Raw genomic sequence first — 24635 nt, 5'->3', positions numbered from 1 at the left:
TATTTTCTTTCAAATTTAAAGACTGCTATTTTTTTAAATTTTTTTATTTTGACTTTTTTACAAAAGGCTTTTCTTATAATTCTTTTGCCTTGTTATATCATAATGATTTTTATTTTTCAGAGATGTTCACCAAAACTTATTTTATATTAGACTAGCAGTTCAGCCCGGCTTTGCTCAGGCCCTATGTACTGTTCATAATTTGTGCATATATATATATATATATATATATATATATATATATATATATATATATATATATATATATATATATATATATACTAAAAAGTTTGGTAATCTCCCTCCAAAATTTCAAGTGTTTAGACACAAAATTGGCGGAGGAGTTTGTGCATATATATATATATATATATATATATATATATATATATATATATATATATATATATATATATGTCAAATCTCGAATCTGTAGACTGAAAATTGACAGAGTAGTTTAGTAGAGAAATGTACACACAGACAATTTCACTTTTATAGATATATAGATTATTTGGACTATTGTTCGTATCTTGGATGTTTTTTTCACAACGTTTTGGTCGATTCGACTTCCGATCTTCAAGTGCATTTTGTCAAACTCAGGAATCTATACAGAATTTTGAATGAAAATCTTTATTTCACAGAAGTAGTTTGTTCTTGTTCCATCAGCCATGACCAGGTAGAATCCTTAAGTAATTTTAGTATTGCCGTGTATTGAGGAGTTTACTTTTTACCTCTAGAAGTTTGTTACGTAGAACTGATGCCACTTAGCACTTATATCCATTGCGCCACAGTTGTTTGCATAAAGAAATATGACTAGTAAAATGAGAGTAAGCTACCTTTGTAGATTAAACAAAGCTTTCAGTTCAAAATTCTACAGATCTCTGTGTCTGACAAGACGCGTGCAAAGAAGGTTACATCAGTGAAAACGTTGTGTGAATAACATTCAACGTGAGAACAATGGTCCAAATAATCCTCATCAAGAAAATAGAAACGTGTGTAACTTAACTGCGATAAATATATCTTCATGGCTTCCAACATCTACTCACATATTGGAATCTGTCGAATTACTGAAAATCAATATATAAAATATCTCTTTATTATATATATTTATGTAGATACATGAAATCATATATATATATATATATATATATATATATATATATATATATATATATATATATATATAATTTCATGACTCTACATAAAATGTTACAAAGAGTTCAAGTAAAAAAGTTACATAGTTACGACAGTAACAATGCTACTGCTTCAGTCAAGTGACCTCATCGGGTGACCTAACATATCTTGCTCTTTTATTTAGCACTATTAATAACCTCCTTAAATTTATTGGCTTTTATCTTTAGATCTCACTAATTTAGAATATATATATATATATATATATATATGTATATATATATATTATATATGAATTATTAAAAAGTAATAAAACTGAACTGTTAAAACGATACAATACAAATATTAGACATCTCATCAGTTAAAATTTCTTGTACGTTTGCTTTCTTTTCTTTTTTCTTTTTTTTTTTTTAGTTACTTTTGTTTGATTGTAGTTGATCCGTGGACCGTTTCAAACGGTATCAAGACATCAGTTAGTGAAAAACATGCACGATAACACCAAATAATTTAAGAATAATTCTTCTTCTTAAAGCATTGTTGATAGAAATTTGAATTATCGAATAAATTCATAATTTCTATACATCAACATTATAAACAAAAACAATTTATAATGGTTACCAATCTGATTAATGTGCCATATTCTAAATTCTTTTCGGTTATAGAATGAGTTCATTAATTCCAAACGTGCATAAAAAGTCATTGAAGTCTTCAATGTTTGTGTAAAAAAATACATTTTAATTGAGTGATTTGCTGGATCTTTCTTTCAGGATCTTTGCCGGGAAATCAAGTCAAAGCAACCAGAGATTGATTCCCTTATGGATGCGGCCCATGCTCTTCAGCAGCTCACTGGCGAGAATAGGGCACTCACCTGCACATCCCATTTAGCGAAAAAATGTTGTCAGGATCTTGACGACTATAATTTTTATCTTGGAAAACTTGAAGAGTGTGAAAAATGGCTGCAAAAGTCCAAGGACAAATTTGATGCTGTTGTTGGCGTTGGAAGCATCAGAGTTGATTTGGAGTCTAGCTTGGAAAGCATCCAGGTAAGATTTTTTGTTTTAATTATGAAAGGCCTTTATGCTATTAATTCATTTTTAATATTTAGTAACAGCAATATTCTACTTTACATTCGTAAAGATTTGCTTATAAATGAAATAAGCAATGAAATAATAATAAATAAGCAAGTAAATAATAAATAAAACAATAAACAATAAAATAATAAATGAAATAATAAGCAAGTTAGGTTGCAGTTGCTGATGTTGTCAATTCATTTTATGGGCATCAACTGATAGTTATTGTCGATCAAATCTATGATATTGTGTTTATCAGTCAGTGGACGATGACCTTTTTGCCTCCCTGCTTCCTCTTTCTCACAGAAGAGACGTCGTGAGTCTGTCTCTGCTCTATCGTTACTTTTGTGGGAGATGCTCGACTGAGCTCAATTCTATGGTCCTTCCCCATAAAACCCAGCTACAACTACTGCCAACAACTTTCCGCATTCTCTATTTGTGCCTAAAACTAAACGAAAATTCCATGATCAGAGTTTCTTTCCTAGAACTGTGCATCTTTGAAACACAATACCACGGGTTTACTTCCTCACAGAATATAACATTCGTCTTTAAATCTAATGTGAATAAATTCATATTAAGCCGTAATTTTAGACAATCTAGCCCTACCTAAGTTCCACTATGACCTTGCTGTCTCATCTAATTAAACCCTACTCTAACCTTAACCCTAACCCTAACTCTCACATAGGAGTGGCCTTTGGCCCTTGATATGTAGTGACCTCCTTAGTAAAAAAAAAAACACTTGTAGCATCCAGGTAAATGATGCATCAAGTTGAGCACTGAAATTTCGACATCACATTCATTGGTTTTCAGGTTGATATCATAGTGTAGTATCTGTTTTGTCTCCAGTCAGTGAAGAAGAAATGCTATTAGACTTAAGTAATTTCTATTTTGTCCCAGTTCAGAGTGACCCTTTTTGGGAAATTAGATTTTCCCCATATTAAAAACTGACCTTGTGCCCAACTCCATCCTTTTGAAATAAATATGGACCGTTGGTGAATGAACATGGACATGGTTTATAATCTTTGATGTCATCACCATCTTTAGAGTAACATGTTTTTAAACTGAACTGTGTTGAAAAAGCGGCTGATATTAGGTTGGCAAGAGGGTTCTTGGGAATTTTTAATTTTGATTTCAAATGATGTATTTTCAAATAAGTTTTTGTTATAATACCTTTACTTTATATATTATTTTAAAGGTGTTTTTCGCTCTTTTTAATCGTTTAAATTATAATCATTTTAAAGGTGGTTTTTCGTTTTATCTAATCGTTTAAATTATAATCATTTTAAAGGTGGTTTTTCGTTTTATCTAATTGTTTAAATTAGAATGATTTTTAAGGTGTTTTTTCGCTCTTTCTAATCGTTTTAATTATAATCATTTTAATGGTGGTTTTTCGTTTTATCTAATTGTTTAAATTATAATCATTTTAAAGGTGGTTTTTCGTTTTATCTAATTGTTTAAATTATAATCATTTTAAAGGTGGTTTTTCGTTTTATCTAATCGTTTAAATTAGAATCATTTTAAAGGTGTTTTTTCGCTCTTTCTAATCGTTTAAATTATAATCATTTTAAAGGTGGTTTTTCGTTTCATCTAATTGTTTAAATTAGAATCATTTTAAAGGTGTTTTTTTTCGATCTTTCTAATTGTTTAAATTATAATCATTTTAAAAGTGGTTTTTCGTTTTATCTAATTGTTTAAATTATAATCATTTTAAAGGTGGTTTTTCGTTTTATCTAATTGTTTAAATTATAATCATTTTAAAGGTGGTTTTTCGTTTTATCTAATCGTTTAAATTAGAATCATTTTAAAGGTGTTTTTTCGCTCTTTCTAATCGTTTAAATTATAATCATTTTAAAGGTGGTTTTTCGTTTTATCTAATTGTTTAAATTATAATCATTTTAAAGGTGGTTTTTCGTTTTATCTAATCGTTTAAATTATAATCATTTTAAAGGTGGTTTTTCGTTTTATCTAATTGTTTAAATTATAATCATTTTAAAGGTGGTTTTTCGTTTTCTCTAATTGTTTAAATTATAATCATTTTAAAGATGGTTTTTCGTTTTCTCTAATTGTTTAAATTATAATCATTTTAAAGGTGTTTTTTCGCTCTTTCTAATCGTTTAAATTAGAATCATTTTAAAGGTGGTTTTTCGTTTTATCTAATTGTTTAAATTAGAATCATTTTAAAGGTGTTTTTTTCGATCTTTCTTATCGTTTAAATTATAATCATTTTAAAGGTGGTTTTTCGTTTTAACTAATCGTTTAAATTAGAATCATTTTAAAGGTGTTTTTTCGCTCTTTCTAATCGTTTAAATTATAATCATTTTAAAGGTGGTTTTTCGTTTTATCTAATTGTTTAAATTATAATCATTTTAAAGGTGTTTTTTTTCGATCTTTCTAATCGTTTAAATTATAATCATTTTAAAAGTGGTTTTTCGTTTTATCTAATCGTTTAAATTAGAATCATTTTAAAGGTGTTTTTTCGCACTTTCTAATCGTTTAAATTATAATCATTTTAAAGGTGGTTTTTCGTTTTATCTAATTGTTTAAATTATAATCATTTTAAAGGTGTTTTTTTCGCTCTTTCTAATCGTTTAAATTATAATCATTTTAAAGGTGGTTTTTCGTGTTATCTAATTGTTTAAATTAGAATCATTTTAAAGGTGGTTTTTCGTTTTATCTAATTGTTTAAATTATAATCATTTTAAAGGTGGTTTTTCGTTTTATCTAATTGTTTAAATTATAATCATTTTAAAGATGGTTTTTCGTTTTCTCTAATTTTTTAAATTATAATCATTTTAAAGGTGGTTTTTCGTTTTATCTAATTGTTTAAATTATAATCATTTTAAAGGTGGTTTTTCGTTTTCTCTAATTTTTTAAATTATACTCATTTTAAAGGTGGTTTTTCGTTTTATCTAATTGTTTAAATTAGAATCGTTTTAAAATAAGTACGCCATCTTTTCCAAATTTTCAATACAAAATAGTAAAAAAGCAAAATCGCACAATTTTCTTATTTCAATTCAAGCTTGGCCAAAAAGCTGCTGAAACAGCTTGCGCCATCAAAAACTACTTGATAAAAAACTTGATAAATGCGTGCCTCACGAATTGAACGACAACCAAAAGAAACGCCGTTATGAAGTGTCATCTTTTCTTCTTTTACATAACAAGAACGACCCGTTTCTTGGCCGGGTTGTGAATTGCGATGAAAAGTGGGTTCTTTGAAACAACTGGCGATGCTCGGGTTATGGTTAGATATCGATTAAGCTCCACAACACTTCCCAACGCCAGAGTTGCACCAGTTACAGTTTTTTGAATACATCCGAAACCATTATGGCAGTGAAGTACTGTCAATAAATGAAGGAAATACATTAGAAACTTCGACAACTACATCTAGCATTAGGCAACAGAAAAAGCCCAATTCTCCTATACAGCAATGCCCGACTGCATGTTGCTAAACCAGCCCTGAAAAAGTTGAACGAATTGGGTTACGAAACTCTGCCTCATCCCCCATACTCGTCAGACCTCTCACCTACCGACTACAACTTTTTCAAGCATCTTGACAGCTTTTCTCTTCAAAAACCTAAGTGATATCAAAAATGCCTTCAGTGACTTCGTCACCAAAACGCAAGATTTTTACGTTACTGCCATAAATACACTTGTTTCGCATTGTCAAAAGTGTGTTGATTCTGATGGTGCTTATTTCGATCAATAAATTTCTGTTTGAGCCGAGATGTTTTATCTGAAGTTAAAAGTTAAAAAATAGCAAGAACTTTCTTGCCAATTCCTTGATTGAATCCTTTTGTCATAAGGAAAGAATGTGTGTGTGTATATATATATATATATATATATATATATATATATATATATATATATATATATATATATATATCTTACAATGCTGAAAGATGTGCTGATCGACGATTATTATGATCGTTATTAATATTTGTAAAAATAGAATGTCAGAAAGAATGTTATCATAGCGAAATAATTATTTACAAATAAAATTATTTGCGTTAAGATATTTTAATAGAAAAGAATGTTAGAACACAGACAATAATTTAAAAGGTTTGACCTCTAGAGTCTGATGTAGAGATCACTTAAGAGTGCATGGATCTTAGGGTAAAGGTTGAAAGACATGTATCATTGAGTCAAGAGTTGGAAGTCAGAGAGAGAAGACTGAGCTGGTAGGCCGAAGAAGAAAGACAGTCCATGGGCAGTAATGCTCCAAGTATGGAAAATGTTAAATGTAAAAATCTAGGACCAGCTTTACAGCTTTTCAATGGGGGAGCATCTGGAATAAAGCTGCTGTAAGTACCACTAAGACTGAGTTTTACGAATCTTTATTTGCAGCTTTTCTGAAGATTCGTCAATCAAAACCAAAGATGGGCTAATTATGTCTTCTCATTGGTTGATTTAAAACCGCACACACACACACACTGTTATTTGTTCCTTTCTGTTGTAAATGTTACATGTCCGTTGTTAAATTGTATCATACATGCATTAATTCAACAGACAATAGAAAAACTAGATTAGATGATCAAAATGTTAGACATAGATGATCACACATATACACACACGTCATATAGATGATTGTGACACGTATATACAAACGTATATACACTCATACAATCTAACCACTAAGAAGACACATGTTTATATATATATATATATATATATATATATATATATATATATATAAACTACTTCATTTACTCACATAAATTTAATATACGAAAGTATAGATTTATGTGTAAACTTGAAGTATTTACTTCAAAAGTGCTCAATATGTAGGTAGAGCTAGTTAGTAATTTATAAAATATATATGGCGATTAAGCTACACTGAATATTCGGCGTTCCATCCACTCTAGGATTCCTCAGAGTGGATGAAACGCCGAATATTCAGTGTAGCTTAATCGCCATATATATTTTATAAATTACTATATATATATATATATATATATATATATATATATATATATATATATATATATCTCCATTTCAATACATTATAACATACTGCAGCGCCACCCTTTGTCTCCTCATTGCATCAAATCATCTTACACTATCCGAGAGTCCAATATCCGACATAATGCATCTTTAACTGGTATGAAGACACTTTCACTTGCCCTCTGTCTTGTAATAGAAACTGTAAGCACAACAGAGCAAATGAGTTTATGAATGAAATGGAGTTTATGAATGAAATAATGAAATGAGTTTATGAATGAAAGTTTTGTTGAAATGGGATAATCCATAAGATTGTTAAGTTCTGTTGTAATTTTGAATGTCGTGTTTTTGTGCTTTTTCTTTACAATCCTTACAAGGACTCTACGATTTCTTTCAGACAGCTCTGTCTTTCTTCCAGAATTTTGTTTAGAGGAGTATGAGGGATGCTTTCCCTTTTCCGTCGGTGGTCACCACCTTCAAATCTTCCTCTCTCCACTACCTCAGCCACTTCCATTACAGTAGTACCTGTTATTTTTGGAAATCTGATCGAACTATTATTTTAATCTTTCTTACTAATAATATGCACTAACTAAAATTAAAAAATATAATTTAACCAATTCATTCAGGACAAAAATTATCAATAAATAAAAAATTGAAATTAATATTTCGGTAATTTTTCTCAATTTTTATTGGTTTTTAAAACTGGTACAAAATCTACAAGTTTTTTTCATTATTTTGTCCAACCTTATGTCTATGTATTCCATCACACAAAACTTAACGAGTAAAAACTATGCATCCATTTTAAGTATTTCGGCAGAGTTGCTAAAGTAAATAGCAAGACAGACAATCTATGAAATTTATTTCCAAAATGAGATTTTCTTTGTTTTCTATGCCGATTTATACGTTTTTTTTTCATTTTTTTTAACATTCCAATTTATGACATTTTATTTTTTCTTATTTATTTTTTTGTTTGCTTCACCAAAGCAGATATTATTTTATATGAATATAAATATTTGTGTTAATTTAACATGGTGCGTATGAGTGCATAGGAAAATATCAGCAACAACCATAGCTGAAAACTGTGCATATGCAAATTAGGGAGAGTGCACGAGAAGAAAAAGGGAAAAAAGGAGAAAAGCGACACTACGTGCTTGGGAGAGAAGCAAAAGTCGATGTCGAAGAAAATGGATGTGCAAAATTGAGGACGAGAATGGACTGGCTGTGGCCGGCATGTGGTCGGAGGAAGAAGAAAAGTAGATGATGGTGAAAGACTATTAAGATGTGTCGAGATGGGAAAGTAACAGAAATTAAAACTTTGGTTAAAAAAAGAAAAAATGTCGACCTGGATTTTTGTTTATTTAGTTTCCTCTTGTTTGTTTGTAACATGCTACATTACACTAATACTGCCACGTTACACTAATACTGCCACGTTACACTAATACTGGTGAAGGATATTTTCTTTTGCCAATTCTGACAATGGATGTACGTTCGTTATTTTATTTTACTTCAAAATAACGAATAGTGCTCCATAAAAAAAATCACCTTTTTCTCATTAGTGTTGCATAATTTTCCAAAGTCCTTTCTTCTTTGAAGATTCATACACAAAATCGTTGTTTTTCTATTTGTAGGAAATTCTTAAAGAAAGAGATACAGGTCTTCTGAAATTAAACGGCATGATCGAGGCGGGAGAAAAAGTAATATCAAACAGTGCACCTGAGGGACAGGACACCACCCGCAAGGAAATGCGGAACATCAAGATGAAGTGGGAAACATTCTTTGAAGATGTCACCGCATCTCAGCGTAAGCTTGAAGTGGCTTTACTCCAGTTGGTTTCCTTTGAAGACAAGAGCACACAGATTGAGAAATGGCTGAGCAAAATCGAATCTCGGCTTGAAGGTCCATTACCGCTCATGCCAACCTTGAAAGAGAAGAAACTGCAATTGCAGAACTACAAGGTAAGGATATTTTTAATCAGTTGTTGTGTTTTTTTTTTGTTTTTTTTTTCTAAAACGTGATGTAATGATGGGGAATGGGGGGACTTTCATTTTATCTGAGAGAAAGATGATCATTAACCAGAAGGGACCGTATCTTGCATGTTACCATCGTCCCGTGTATAGCGCAGAAGTTGGAAGTCAAAGAGAGCAAACAATATTGATGATAATCAAACTAACTGATATTATTTCGAGTGGACATAAATTTTATCTGATCTCAAGTGGGCTGCATTCTCTGCATGAATTCTCGTTTTTAAGAAATCATTGTTTCTTAAAGGCGGCTAACCAATTTCTTAGATGGTCTCCTCTCTTATCTAAACGTTTCCCATTGCAGGCCTGCCATTTGTAGCCTGCATCTATGCACCATCACTAAACATGCAGCCTTGTACACCAGTTTCGTTGCATCTCCATCAGATTGAACACCTTCAACCCATTTATGCTAAAAATTTTAGTTCATCTTTTTTGGAAATATTTTTAAAAATAGAAAGGCTGTAACCTTACCCAACATGTTGTACCCTCAGTCGCAAATTAGAGAAAAAATAGGAAAGAACTTCAACTTGCTTTTTCGACATTTATTTCCTTATTTTCCTGTCACTCGTGACTTTTCATTACGACTATAACATCACCCACATCTCTAATATGCTCTCCAACGTCATGCACGTCACTAACGTGATCTCAAACGTCATTCACATCTACCATGATCGTCTTCTCTAACGTCTTCTTTTTCCTCTGTAAAGTCTTACTTTTAGAATGTGTAACATTACCCAACATGTTGTTGCCTTAATCACAAAGTAAACAAAGAATAGGAATGAACTTCAACTCCTTTTTTTCCCCCCGTTGTAACAATGGCGTTTATTTCTTCATGCTCCTGCCACGTGTGACTTCTCGTTATGGCTGTGACGTCATCCACGTCTCTAACGTGCTCTTGAATGTGATCCACATCTTTAACATGATCGTCTTCTCTAACATACTTTTTATCCTTTTTATATATTTTTTCCTTACGGGGGACGTCATTTTGCATACGCGCATCTGTGCTCTGTTACAAGACATGATGATGATAGCAGAAATGATCTGTTAAACATTGGTCAGAAGTGTTAAAAGAAATTTAAGTTTATCTATTATTAGAAGAGGACTCTAGCATTCCTCTATGTTGAATAAAAATTTGTCATTTTAAATCGTGAAAAATGTAAAAGTTAAAAGAAAAAAATTGGATTGTATCGAAAATTCTCGTTAATCAACAAATGCTGGGATTGAAAAATAATTACCATTTTTCATCCCTTCCAACGTCTTCCCTCCTTGTACATATAAGTATGTACGTTTTGGGGCCAATGAAGGGCCGGAGAGATGGAGGTTCAAGGATATTTACGAAAAACAGGAGCGATATATGAAAAAGATTGATTATTTAAAAAAAAGTTTTATTAAAAATTAAAATTTCCTAAATCCTTTGCAGATTTTCTAGAATCGTGTTGTCCATTGCTTTACCCCTCCCCCTCCTCCTGGTTACGATACGAGGAAGCATCTCCCTTGGTTTCCAAATTTTTATAGCATGTGTGTGTCTGTCCAGTTTTCAAAATTATTGGTTTTTCGTCCTCCCATTATTCACTGATTAACACATTTTTATAGAATGAAAGACATTTATCAGTTAATAAATAAATAAATAGTAATCGTCAGCAGTAGTTGAAAATGGAAGTTATAAAATCGTATGGAATCTAGTACAAACAGATAAAGCTACTCAAGCAAGAAGACCAGCTGTCATAATAGTAAACAAGAAGGAAAAGTCCTGTCAAATCATAGATTTCGCCGTTCCAGCTGACCACAGCAGGAATATCAAGGAAACAAATACACGGAGCTGGCCAAAGAGCGGAAAGTCAAGATAACACCAATAATAGGAGAAACACGAGAAATAATCACGGAAAAGTTTGAAAAAAAAAATGGGAGAGATTAAAATCAGAGACCGAGAAGATACAACAGATAATGATGGAAACGATTGAAATATTAAGAAAAATCATTGAATACGGAGATATGAGCTACAAACGCAAACCGGAGATACAGACATTGCAATAAGAGTGAACCTGCAAAAGAAAAACATAAAACAGAAAACATGGAATGAAGAAAACTGAAACCCCATCCCCCTCCCAAAAATATCTGCCACCCCACAAAAGTTCAAGGAGGATGGAAAGACCAAGGAGAGAAAGCACTAACCAGACCTACATTGGATGAGTGTGAAGAGGACTGGAACCTTGGCGAGGCTTAGTGCCACCCAAATTCTAGTGAAGACCAATGGTAGTTACCAGCAAAAAATCAATGGTAAATGACTGTTGTGATAACACAAATTAATTTGCAAAAGTTATCAAAAGAGGTGGAGAGTACTGGAAATCTGAAGAGATTTGCTGTCACTCAAAGTCCTGGAAACACCACAGGTTGTTCTCGAGGAGAAATCTTTTGATGATGAAAACTTTGTATGAAAACTCTGACTGAATAAATAATAATACTAATACTAATGGTACTAATAACAACAATAATGCTGGTAGAAGAATTCTATTTGGTCATGGCTGACGGAACAAAAACAAACAGCCCTGGTGGATGAAATATAGGATTCCGTTTAAAATTCCGTCATCCTTTTTTCATCTTTCATTCATTCATTGCGTCTATTAATCACCGTCATCTTTAGTTAAACATTTGTTTCACATTCTGGCATGTGTTGAACAGTTTTAAGAAATTGATTCCCAAACTAACTTTTCTCTGACCGAATCTTTATTTATCCTTCATTCCCTCATTTTCTTCCATATTTTCGTTGGCTTTCCTTTGTAAACTGAACCTTTTACTTTAACTGTTTTACATCTACTAACCAAAGAACTCCCACCCATTCTTTTAAAGTGACCATACCATTGAAGTCTCCTGTTCTACACACACTCCCTACTGGCCTTATATCATCATCAGAACTAAGCCTGTCTCCAAGATCCACGTTTTACATCAATCGTATCGTTCTAATAGCATTTCTCTCCATGCAACGCATATCCTCAACCCTCACTGAGGAGGTTTCACTGACATCGATCATCACACTGCATACGCATGCCTGGTAGACTCTTTCCTTATGCAATAGTGATAATACTCTGCTGGTTAGTAATGGCAGAAGTTCCCTGAGCTTACTCCCTCCTAATTATTGCAATTACACTAGCACCTGCTCCACCCAGTGCTCCAATGGTCTCACGAAGATAACAAAACATTTTAACAACCTCAATAACTTTGCCATCCGGGTATTCTATGTCTCGTCCCTCTTTTACATGCGTTACACATAAATCGGTTATTCTTTTAACCTGCCCATAATTCCACTGCACTTCCTGTCTACCCAATGTTTACAAATACCATAAGATTGAGTTGCACTCGACTCCGTTTTCCCAAACAGAAAACTGGAACTTTGTTTTTTTTTGGGGGGGAGGGAGGTCAAAGCTTCCCAACACTCCAACCACTGATCAACATTTTGTGTTGGTAACATTCACTCTAAGACTTTTAGTTTCCATAGCATTAGTACACATATTAAACACTGCTCAACTAAATAATCCGCGTTAATATAAACTAATTGGCCTTATTACATGCTAATCCCACTTGATCTACTTAAACGCAACGGCACTTGCAGGTAGAGTATAGTAGCATAGCAGCAGACTGCAAATTAAAAGGCTTATTGGTAAAAATGCAAAAACAAAATAAAAAATTCTTCTAATTCTCCATTAAAAAAATACCACAGTTGACTAATCACAGTAATCACAATCATAAGTAAACATTTTTTCAAAGTATATTAAGATAGTAAGTGTCCACTTTGTAATGGTTTCCGTTTTTAATTTCAATTTATTTTCTTGCATGTAAATGGTATTCTCTGTGACATTTTCATTGAATGTATCAATGCATGTTTCTATGTTTATTATTTCTAAGCTACCACTTTCCATTAATTAAATATCTAGGATCAAATAGACTTGAGGCACCCCAGAATTAGAAAAGATCAAAAGTACACAATTGTTAACTTTTGGTTGAATAATATTATTTACCTGCTTGCCAGGAGATTAGATACAATGTCAGGTGTTGTTTTGAGAAGCCAACACATTAGGATAAGTGTGTACTAGCCTAAAAATGCGTGAGCAAATTCATCTGCATTCCTAGATAGACATCTGAGGCGATAAGCAATAAACTAATCCTTTCTCAGAGAAAAGGTAAAACCTGGGAAAATGGACATCCTAGGACTGAATAGAACCACGCTGCAACAAATGTAATATCTAGTCTATTTAACTTGCATGAATAAAACTCTTTTTGTGCAGGAAAGACATAAGGAGACGTTTGCGGAGTTATCTTCAAGGTTTTATTTGTAAAGAATGGATTTATGAAAGAAAGAGAGATTAACAATAGTTTACTTAAGTTTAACTTTCTAATTTAATGAAATAAGTGACGTGCACAAACAGACACTTTGGTAATATTCGCTCTGACTATCAGATTTCTACATCATTAGCGCTGACTCGTTTGCACAGCTTCCAGCAAGAGACTGATCTGAAAACTTTAGTTTTTTCTCACTTGAAAATCTTGACATAATTCACCATTCGTCATTGTTCGATGTTTTGTCTCCAGCATTTGACCTCTGCTTCAAATTTATGTCGAAATTCTGGGAACAATTCCGTTTGTACATTAAGGTTATCCTGACATGCACTAAATGTGACCTCATTAGCTAACGTAATCGTCGCCAACGTAGGGTCCCATAGCGTAACACAAAGCCATTGTTAAATAATAATTCTATGCAACGTTTGATTGAATGATAAACAAAACGCTCATTATTAATTTTTTTTTACATTAATGAATGGATTTTTATTTACAAACAATTTTAGTATTTAAAAGAAAATTCTTAAAAATTTAGTATTTTTAAATTATTAGTAAAACCTTTTATAATAAAAAAAATCTGCGTTATAATAATGTTATAAATGTGTACATTAGTTTTTTTTTTAATGTTTGAGGTGAGGCTTGATTATTTGTTTTTCTTCAATCTACTCATCTCATCTTGGGTGTTATTTTCACAAACGTAACTTCCTACCTTTTTCAAGTATATCTTGTTGAACTCTGAAATATTTGTGTTGAACTCTGGAAATATTTGTGTTGCACTCTGGAATATTTGTGTTGAACTCTGGAAATATTTGTGTTGAACTCTGGAAATGTTTGTGTTGAACTCTGGAAATATTTGTGTTGAACTCTGGAAATATTTCTGTTGAACTCTGGGAATATTTGCGTCGAACTCTGGGAATATTTCTGTCGAACTCTGGGAATATTTCTGTCGAACTCTGGGAATATTTCTGTCGAACTCTGGGAATATTTGCGTTGAACTCTGGAAATATTTGTGTTGAACTCTGGAAATACTTGTGTTGAACTCTGGGAATATTTGTGTTGAACTCTGGAAATATTTGCGTTGAACTCTGGAAATATTTGTGTTGAACTCTGGAAATATTTGTGTTGAACTCTGGGAATATTTCTGTCGACATCTGGGAATATTTGTGTTGAACTCTGGGAATATTTCTGTTGAACTCGAGAAATCTGCATTGAATTTCGGTTATATATATATATATATATATATATATATATATATATATATATATATATATATATATATATATATATATATATATGTATATATATATATATATATATATATATATATATATATATATATATATATATATATATATATATATACTAAAAAGTTTGGTAATCTCCATACAAAATTTCAAGTGTTTAGACACAAAATTGGCGGAGGAGTTTGGTAGAGTTATCAAAGGTCAAATCGTTGAACTTTGACCCCTTGAGAGCCAAATTCCTAGCTGAAAACCAATTAAAAAGATTTTCCCAAATCTCAGCGGCCCTTATGTCAAATCTCGAATCTGTAGACTGAAAATTGACAGAGTAGTTTAGTAGAGAAATGTACACACAGACAATTTCACTTTTATAGATATATAGATTATTTGGACTATTGTTCGTATCTTGGATGTTTTTTTCACAACGTTTTGGTCGATTCGACTTCCGATCTTCAAGTGCATTTTGTCAAACTCAGGAATCTATACAGAATTTTGAATGAAAATCTTTATTTCACAGAAGTAGTTTGTTCTTGTTCCATCAGCCATGACCAGGTAGAATCCTTAAGTAATTTTAGTATTGCCGTGTATTGAGGAGTTTACTTTTTACCTCTAGAAGTTTGTTACGTAGAACTGATGGCACTTAGCACTTATATCCATTGCGCCACAGTTGTTTGCATAAAGAAATATGACTAGTAAAATGAGAGCAAGCTACCTTTGTAGATTAAACAAAGCTTTCAGTTCAAAATTCTACAGATCTCTGTGTCTGACAAGACGCGTGCAAAGAAGGTTACATCAGTGAAAACGTTGTGTGAATAACATTCAACGTGAGAACAATGGTCCAAATAATCCTCATCAAGAAAATAGAAACGTGTGTAGCTTAACTGCGATAAATATATCTTCATGGCTTCCAACATCTACCCACATATTGGAATCTGTCGAATTACTGAAAATCAATATATAAAATATCTCTTTATTATATATATTTATGTAGATACATGAAATCATATATATATAAAATGTTACAATTAAAACATTGTATGAACCATAAGTAGGAAATTTGAAGATACAACCTTTTTAATCTCAGCTGATGATACACTGCTTTTTTTTTTTTTTGTTTGTTATGAAATTAAATTTAAGTATATTAACTGTGAAAGAGTATGAGAAGGCTATAGCAATGCAGAGAACCGGATGTTAAAATGATGTGATGTATTGACAAAAATGGACAAATGAAAAAGGGTTTATTCTATCTTCATATATGCATTTATTTTCCAGATCAATCATAGATACAAAACAGTAAAATAGACTTACTGTTTTAGATAGCCGGCATGGTAGAAGTCTTTGATATTTCGGGAATATAATCTCTTTTTCAGAAAGAAAGGGACTAAAAGAAATGTCATTAAAAAAAAAAAATAGAAATGGAAAATATCGTAAAACCAGAACAATAACTGCCTGCGCCCTCTGGATGCAAATATTTGATACATTTTTATGAATGTGCTTAAGACTATTTCACATGGAACATTTTTATGAATGTGCTTAAGACTATTTCACATGGAATATTTTCTTGTACTGATTTTTGGTAAATCTACTGTACACACACTAAACACCTTTTTCTCATAAGTTTTTTATGGTTTATTCAATACCTGTTATGACATATAAAAACATATAAAAAAACTTATGACATATCAGACTTAAAAATAAACTTATGACATATCAGACTTAAAAATAAACTTATGACATATCAGACTTTAAAAAAAACTTATGACATATCAGACTTTAAAAAAAACTTATGACATATTAGACTTAAAAATAAACTCTATCATATAAATGCTGAACACCATGTCACACAGCAAATGTTCTCTTTAAAAAATGTTGAACCTATAAAAAAAAATGTAATCACAAACATGTCTTATAGAATATATCCTCCCATAAGTTTGATGAATCTCGAGCACAAATTATTAACAACATATTCAATAAAAAAGATGCACACAAAAAAATTGGTAAGTTTATCATATATATATATATATATATATATATATACATATATATATATATATATACATATATATATATATATATATATATATATATATATATATATATATATATATATATTTAACAATGCAACTTTACTATAGTGTGTTTGTGAAAAAATGCATTTCAGAGAAAAACATTACGTACTTAAGTGCCATGCCGAAATTAGTATAAATTCCAAAAATTATGAAAAATGGTCCAGTAGAAAAATAATTACAGAATTTTTTGAAGTTGCTATTTTTTTACTAGAAATTTAACTTTTTTAAAAGATCAAAAACAGGAGCAGATCACTGCATTCTATCGTTTAAGTTGCGTTGCACAGAAGCCAAGGATACAATCTTTCAGGGCGGCCATCTTGCTTTTTCTCGATTTACTGTGCACTTTTTCAAAAAATTAGCTCTAACACATCTTCTACTGGACTATGTAACTTTTGGAACTCATAATAATTTCGACATGACACTTAAGCACGTAATAATGTTTCCCCCTGAAATGCCTTTGTTCGAAAATACACGATCGTAAAGTTGTACCTATAACACTATATCTTGGAGAACCTTTTATCATACCGAATTGGTGAATGTACGAAACATGCATTCAAAACAAAAATAAGCAAAATATGTCCTTATACAGAATTTGTCTATTTATGCTCCACATGAGGTCTCTTAGAATAAGTCCTTGTTCACTGGTGGCAAACCTATATCACGTGTGCTGCATATGGATTGTGAAAGGAAATAAACTCATTTTTTAGAGATTTTTTAAATAAATTTCAAGAAATGGTAACCTTTAATTTACAAACAATGTTTCCACTTTGAACGTCTCGAATTTAACCGTTAATTTTTTGTTGTTTTTTATTTGTTTTCTTTGTTTATTTTTTGTTTTATGTATTTCTCTTTGTTTTTGTGAAATATTCAATAATTGTTTAAATTTTTTGTTTTGTTTTTATGTTTATTTTTTGTTTTTATGTTTTTGTTTTGTTTTGTTTTTTAAACTGTGACACGTTTTTCTTTTCCATCTTTATCCTTTTTATGTGTTGCTTTCTTCAGCTCATTTACGGAGATGTTTCCAGATCCGGTCCTTCTAGCTCTCCTATCTATTCACAAGCTGCATTGGATGGTTCAGACACGTAATTTTCCTTTTTTTTTTGTTTTCGAATCGCATGCAGTCTTGCATTTATCAAGGAAAAGAAATTTACTCGCCTCCTTTCTTTAATATCTTACTACAACTACTACTCTTCTTCTACTACTACTACTACTACTACTATCATCATTTATGTTTTACTATGAAAACTACTACTACTACTACTACTACTACTACTACTACTACTCACTTGCTTACAACTATTTTTCCTTCTTTCAAAATCTATAAATTTTCATCAACATCCTTTCAAATTTCTCTTGCATGTTTGCTATAATTGTCTCTTTTCTTCAATATGGTGGCTATATCATATCTCTGCCATAAATTCCCATGATCCTTTGCTGTATGTTGTTCTTTCTTTTCCTTTTCTGCTTCTGCTCATGTTTTATTCTGCCCGTGGTGATCTCCCTTTGTTCTACAAATATACGTCACTGTGCACAAATAGCGATACAGTTACAGCCTTTTGTCTGCCACAAATAATGCACCTATTGCCCTACTTTTACTCCATGACGACGTCTGTGTGATGCCCTAAAAAATCCTACTCTTTTTTTTAAAAAGAGTTGTTTTGGGTTCTAGCTTTAACCCAAGAATTTTTTTAATTCTGACAAAATCTGAATATAGTGAATTCCTAGATTTGCAATGTGTCTTTTTGCTATCTTTTTGTTTCTCTTAAATTGTCTTTGCGAAAAGTAAAAGGTAATTATTTAATTAATTAATTTATTTATTTTCCGAATTTTTAAGACGATGATTGATAATTTGTATCATTTGGACTATTCATCATCATGAGTCGCATCTTCCACTTGCAAACCCACGTGACTTATTTTTTGCCATTCCTTCCGAGCCAGGCAAGTTGGTTGATGGACGCCCAACTGCTGAGAGATGTCTAATCAAAAACATTACCTCTCCACCTTCTCCTTGGCTTTCCTCTGCCTCTTTCGCCTTCTAACATATCTTCAAAGCGTAACTTTGACAGACCAGCGATTAATCGTTTGACATGGTTAAAAGTTTAAGGGTTTTACTTTTGATTTTATCAAATAGAGGGGGTCAAATTAAAAAAAATTGACTTTTTTTTTTGTTTTGCTAAGCGTACACCTCAAAACACCCGGGCAAAGCCGGGCTGAAATGCTAGTATATATATATATATATATATATATATATATATATATATATATATATATATATATATATATATATTAAATCATTTATTTCACTTGTTCGGATCACCGTGGTAAAATCTAAAACTGAAAAAGTTTTCGTAACATTTTAATATGGTCGTCAACTCCAAATTTAGAAATACGACTGATGATCACTTACTTCACTCTCTCCCTCTCTCTCTCTCTCTCTCTCTCCCTCTCTCTCTCTCTCTCTCTCTCTCTCTCTCTCTCTATATATATATATATATATATATATATATATATATATATATATATATATATATATATATATATGGACGTCAACTCCAAATTTAGAAATACGACTGATGATCACTTACAGCAACTTAGAGGAAAGAATCTCTTCAGCAATGCTCCATCAGACGTTTGATATTGGTGGGATTCTGGATGCTTTACACGTTTGACATCTCAAGTGGTTTGGCCATCTACAGCATGTCACCTCCTGCATCAGCAAAATTATGCATGGATACCCCAGGTATGAGGGTGCATGGTAGACCAAGGAAGACCTGTGCATACAAACTGACTTGACTGTAGCAGATGGTGATGATGATCATCATCATGATAATCAAAATATTTTGATAAAATGTGCTTTTTTCTCAGGTTTATTATTTTGCTCATTGAATTGAATGTCAAGCTTTAAAAGTGAAACAGTTATGAAGGTTTAGAGTGAGAGGAGTTATTAGAATTAGCGTTTTTGTAGTAAAATGTGAAATGCCTTCTTGTATGACGTAAAAGAGGTGTTGACCTTATTTGGTTTTAAAGACGAACTTGTCTACAATTTAAATCAACTTTATTAACCAGCACAAAAACATGGGAAGAATTTTTTTTTTTTTTTTACATAGGCATCACCACATTATGAAGGCCAAGAGGCCACTCAAGGATAAGGGTTAACGAGTGTACAGTAGAAATTGGACAATATAGTAATCTTTAGTAATGAAAATTTGGTAAATTTGATAACTTATAGTGAACGGCTCATCAAGAACTTATTTACGTTAGACTTGAAGACAACCATATTGTAGTCTGCTGGAAAGCAGGAAAACGGAAGACAATTCCACAGGCGTGCAGTTCTAAGAAAGAAGCTTTGTTCATGGAATCTACGTTTAGGTTTAGGCACAGATAAAGAGTGGGGGGAATTATTGATAGTGTTTACATTAATTATTCAACAGGAATACAAAATGATACATGTGCAGTTGATATGCATATGCAGTTGATATATGTGAAATTGAGATGCATGTGCAGTTGAGATGCGTATGTAGTCGAAATGCATGTGCAGTTGATGCATGTGCAGTTCAAGAAAGATTAAGTTCTGGTCTTTCCTCTCGTCCTAGTGAGAAAAGAAATATTACGTCTAATCACGTAGATGTTTAAACTCTCACTGTTTATAAACTGCAAGAAAAGGTTTTGGCAAAGTTGCCTGTCACATAATAGATGTTCTCATCAAAGAATGTATAAATCACTTTACGATTGAGAACCTGCTAGCACAAAATAAGTCGTAATCATATAACTGCTCACAAGAAATAACATTGGCAACATGAGAATCATACATTAAAGCTATGAGCAATGCTCAGATGCTCAACAATTTGATCTCAAGACCTGTTATGATGAATAACTTTATATATTAATAATAATAACTGTACCCTTCCCCACGTAAAATAATTGTAAATGGTCATGTGTGTTGAAAAAATTGAGGAAAGAGAGCACCAACCAGACCTCCATTGGAAGAGTGCAGAGAGTACTGGAACCTTGGGGAGGCTTGTTGGCACTGAAATTCCAGAGAAGTCCAATAGTCATTGCCAGCGAGAAATCAAAGTAATCGAAAGAAGTGGAGAGTACTGCAAATCTAGAGAGACTTGTTGTCACTCAGATTCAAGAGAATTCCACCCATTATAATCACTGATGATGACCTATGTGAGAACTTCCTAGCGAGCAACGAGAATAATAATAATAATAATAATAATAATGATAATCATGATAATAGTAGTAATAATAAAAATAATAATTTTCTATTAAAGACGTAAATTCTCACCTACTGAAATAAACTTTTTGTATTATTAACATAAAAAAAACTATGTTATAGTAATTAAATAAATATCAAATTGATGCAAAAATGATGTTTCTTTTATGTTCAATTTCACGCTCCGTTCATCTTGAAATGATTAATTTCTTTCCTTTCTTATTATGATTTGCTCTTTACATCAAGTGGCTTCATGCCTTGTCTGGCGCCACTTTCATAAAAAAGAAACAAAAGCGAATCAATTATTTATTTGCATTGACCAGGGATGAAAAATGAATAAATTTTCGGGATTTTAATTATTCGAGTTGGAAAAGTTGTGAGAATTTATTTTTGTAAGATAAAGTACTAATATGTATTTTTGAAGAAAATTTACTAAAACATATTTTTGGAAGAAAAAAAATACTAAAATATATTTTTTGGAAGAAAAAACTACTAAGATTAGAAATGCACGCCTGTGGAACTGTCTTCCGTTTTCCTGCTTTTCAGATGACTACAATCTGATTGTCTTCAAGTCCAACGTAAACAAGTTCTTGATGAGCCGTTCCACTTGAGTTAACAAATTTACCGAATTTCCATTACTAACAATTACTTTATTGTTCAATTGACTACTGTACACTCTTAACCCTTATCCTCGAGTGGTCTCTGGGCCTTAATAAGTGGTGATGCCTATGTAATATATATATATATATATATATATATATATATATATATATATTTTGAAGATGTAAATATATGTTTAGTAAACAGAACACCTAAAGAGAATAAAAAGAAACATGAACCAAGTTTCAATAGAAAATAAAGTTGAAATAAAATTAAAAAACAGTTGGTGTGAATGGAATTAAATCGATTTTTCTCTCATCTGTGAAGGATTTAATTATGTTAAGTATACCATATGATTTGATTTGGAACAAATATATTGAGACAATTGTCAAGGCTGCTGCAAGGAAGTAGGCTCTCTCTCTACCATGCGAAAAGGCTACTCGCACTTGAGAGTATCCTGTATCTCTTCAAGGCCATGGTTCACTCATGCATGGAGTATTGTTGCCACATCTGGGCTGGTGTATCTGCCACTAGTCTCTCGCTCCTAGACAGGATTAAAAAAAGAATCGTCAACCTAATAAGTCCTGAACTATTAACTCCAACCTCTGTCCCATCGCCGAAATGTGGCATTTGTGTGCCTGTTTTACAAATATTTGAATGACAAGTGCTCTCACGAACTCAAAGCACTGGTACTCCCTTGATGACAATACCCTTAACAAACCCCCCCAAACAGCAAAATCCCACCCTACACTGTAGAGATCCCTAGATATTGTAAAGCCTTCTACTCGAATAGCTTTTTTCCTTGCTGCACTTTAGAATTCCCTCCTGAGCTCCTGCTTTCCTGACTGTACTGAAATGCAGAAATTCAAGTGTAATGTGAACAGACATTTCACTGCTCAACTCCATAAATAGTATCCCTACAATTCTGGTTCCAAGCAGTACCTCCTCACGACTAAGTGGCCCTATGCCTTGTTTGGGGTGAAACGTCAATAAAAAAACGAAAGAAAAAAAAATAGTTGGTTAAAATAGAAAGTATTTAGAGTATACTTATGGAGGTGTAGAGGAATTATCTGTATGTTCTGTTGAAATGACAAATAAGCCTCCAATCCTGCTGCATCCCCTTTCACATTAATACTTTTGAGCAAAGGTATGAATGCATCTCCCATCTTAGATAAAATAATAGACGATTTTCTCTTGCCTTGATTAGACGGACAACAAAATAAGAGAGGATTTCATAAATCAATTTCTATGAAAAATCTGTATATACAAAACAATATTGTGAGTCCGCTTTTTATGCTTTCTTGATGCAATGTCGACTCAAATTAATTATAAATGACTGCGTTCGATGTTTTTTTTTTTATCAAAACAAGTTGAGACTTGCGTGCTCACATACTTTGCATTAACCAATTTTTAATTTATGCACTAAACTTTGGGACCAATAAAGTGGAAAGGAGACTTTATTCTTTTAAACAGTGCAATTTTTTTTAATTAATTAACAACTACTTCATGTTTTATATTATATAATTTTGTAGAGAAAACAGTTTAATTAAAAAAAAAAAATGAAAACAATAAATAAAATCAATATTTTGATGATACACAAAAGTTTTATTGGAGATTTCCAAAACACGCTTCTAATCACTGAAATTCAACGTAGATGATTACTTCAGCTAGTAGCAAATAAATGCTAGCAGACAACACACTTAGAGACACGTCTCATGTTAGCATAGATGTGACATATCACTAAAGTCGTTAAACAAATTTTCTTTTTTATAGTTTTTAAAAGGAGGTGCTGCCATCTTGTGACAGAATAAGGCATTATTTTGAAACAAGTTACATTATCAGTTTCACTAAACTGACAACTTGCCAAAAAACATCTTCTTCACTGCATTAAAACTGACAACATACCAAAGTAAACATCTTGTAAATATCTTGCATCTTCCAATAGCAGATAGCTTGCAGCCAATTTACACTGAAACAACGACTCTGACAAATTATATAAATTTTCTCCATCTCTCCTGAACACTAGCCCAGTCTTGTAATAATCCTTTCACACGTTTAGTGATGAAAAATAACCTTCAATGTTTCTTTTTCCTCAAGATTGTGGCCAACAGATATTGATACTAACTTAAACCTTGCTCGATGATGTTACGAACTTATGGTCTCTATAGAATATGCCACGGATTTTCTGAAAACATCTTGTTTCCATTGCTGTCAGTATTTCTCCTCCATAACTCATGAAATAACACCAGTCTCTCTCTACTCATCCCAACATTTCAGTCGACCTGGACTTCTCCTTGCCATTATACTTAAGTCATAACATTTCAAGGGAGATGCGGATAGGTATTGCACAACCTTTGCTTTACTTGCATAGATATTACAAGAGGTATGCCTTATCTCTCGAGAATGAAAAAGATTCTGGAAGGCTGAGTTGACGCTATCTACCTTCATATCCCCAAGCCAAGTCTACTGGGATATTTTTAGCAGTGCTCTGGAGGCACCTTGTGTTCTAATATTACCATGCTTAAAATGTTTTTTTTGTTGTTTTTTTTTTTTTAAAAAAAAGCAATAACAACATTTTTTTTTAATCCTAGCTGAGCATCTGATCGAAATTTAAATTTCACCAGAGAATTCCAATCTTTGCCAAATCGCTATGATATTAAATTTGAAATTTATAGATTACAAGGATCGTTCAAAAAGTAACGTCCTCTGTTTTTTAACTAAAAACGTTGACGAACTACAGAGGCGGGAGTTCTACGATTAAAACGAGCAACCGTTTGTGTTCCAGAATTTATTTCTCTACGTAGTCACTACCATTCTCAATGCACTTTTGCTAGGAATTCAATGATGCATTTCTGCTTCTGATGCACGTGCATGACAGGAGTTGCTATTTTAGAGTTTTATATCGTCAATATCTGAAACTTTCAGGTCCTAAATGCATAAAATCAGTCATCATAACAATGCAATTTGCAATCCTCTCTGATTCGTTCGAGCCGAATAAAAAAGAATAGGAGGCATTACTT

At 32.0% G+C, this 24635-nt stretch overlaps 1 protein-coding gene across 1 annotated transcript in view; it reads left to right on the top strand.

Moving 5' to 3' along the window:
• The window catches only part of LOC145294141 (muscle-specific protein 300 kDa-like), a 127303-nt gene that overhangs the window by 83198 nt on the left and 19470 nt on the right, over positions 1–24635 (top strand). The window contains exons 8-10 of the mRNA XM_080141246.1: positions 1893–2168; positions 8762–9088; positions 17799–17878. Coding sequence (XP_079997372.1) covers positions 1893–2168; positions 8762–9088; positions 17799–17878 — 683 coding nt within the window. The remainder of the gene's footprint in view (positions 1–1892; positions 2169–8761; positions 9089–17798; positions 17879–24635) is intronic.

This window comes from Euprymna scolopes, chromosome 15 (genome assembly GCF_053919585.1).
Source record: "Euprymna scolopes isolate OS-2025 chromosome 15, ASM5391958v1, whole genome shotgun sequence".
NCBI classification, from domain to species: Eukaryota; Metazoa; Mollusca; class Cephalopoda; order Sepiida; family Sepiolidae; genus Euprymna; species Euprymna scolopes.
The sequence above is the reverse complement of the archived record's forward strand: the minus strand, read 5'-3'. Positions and strand labels throughout refer to the sequence as shown.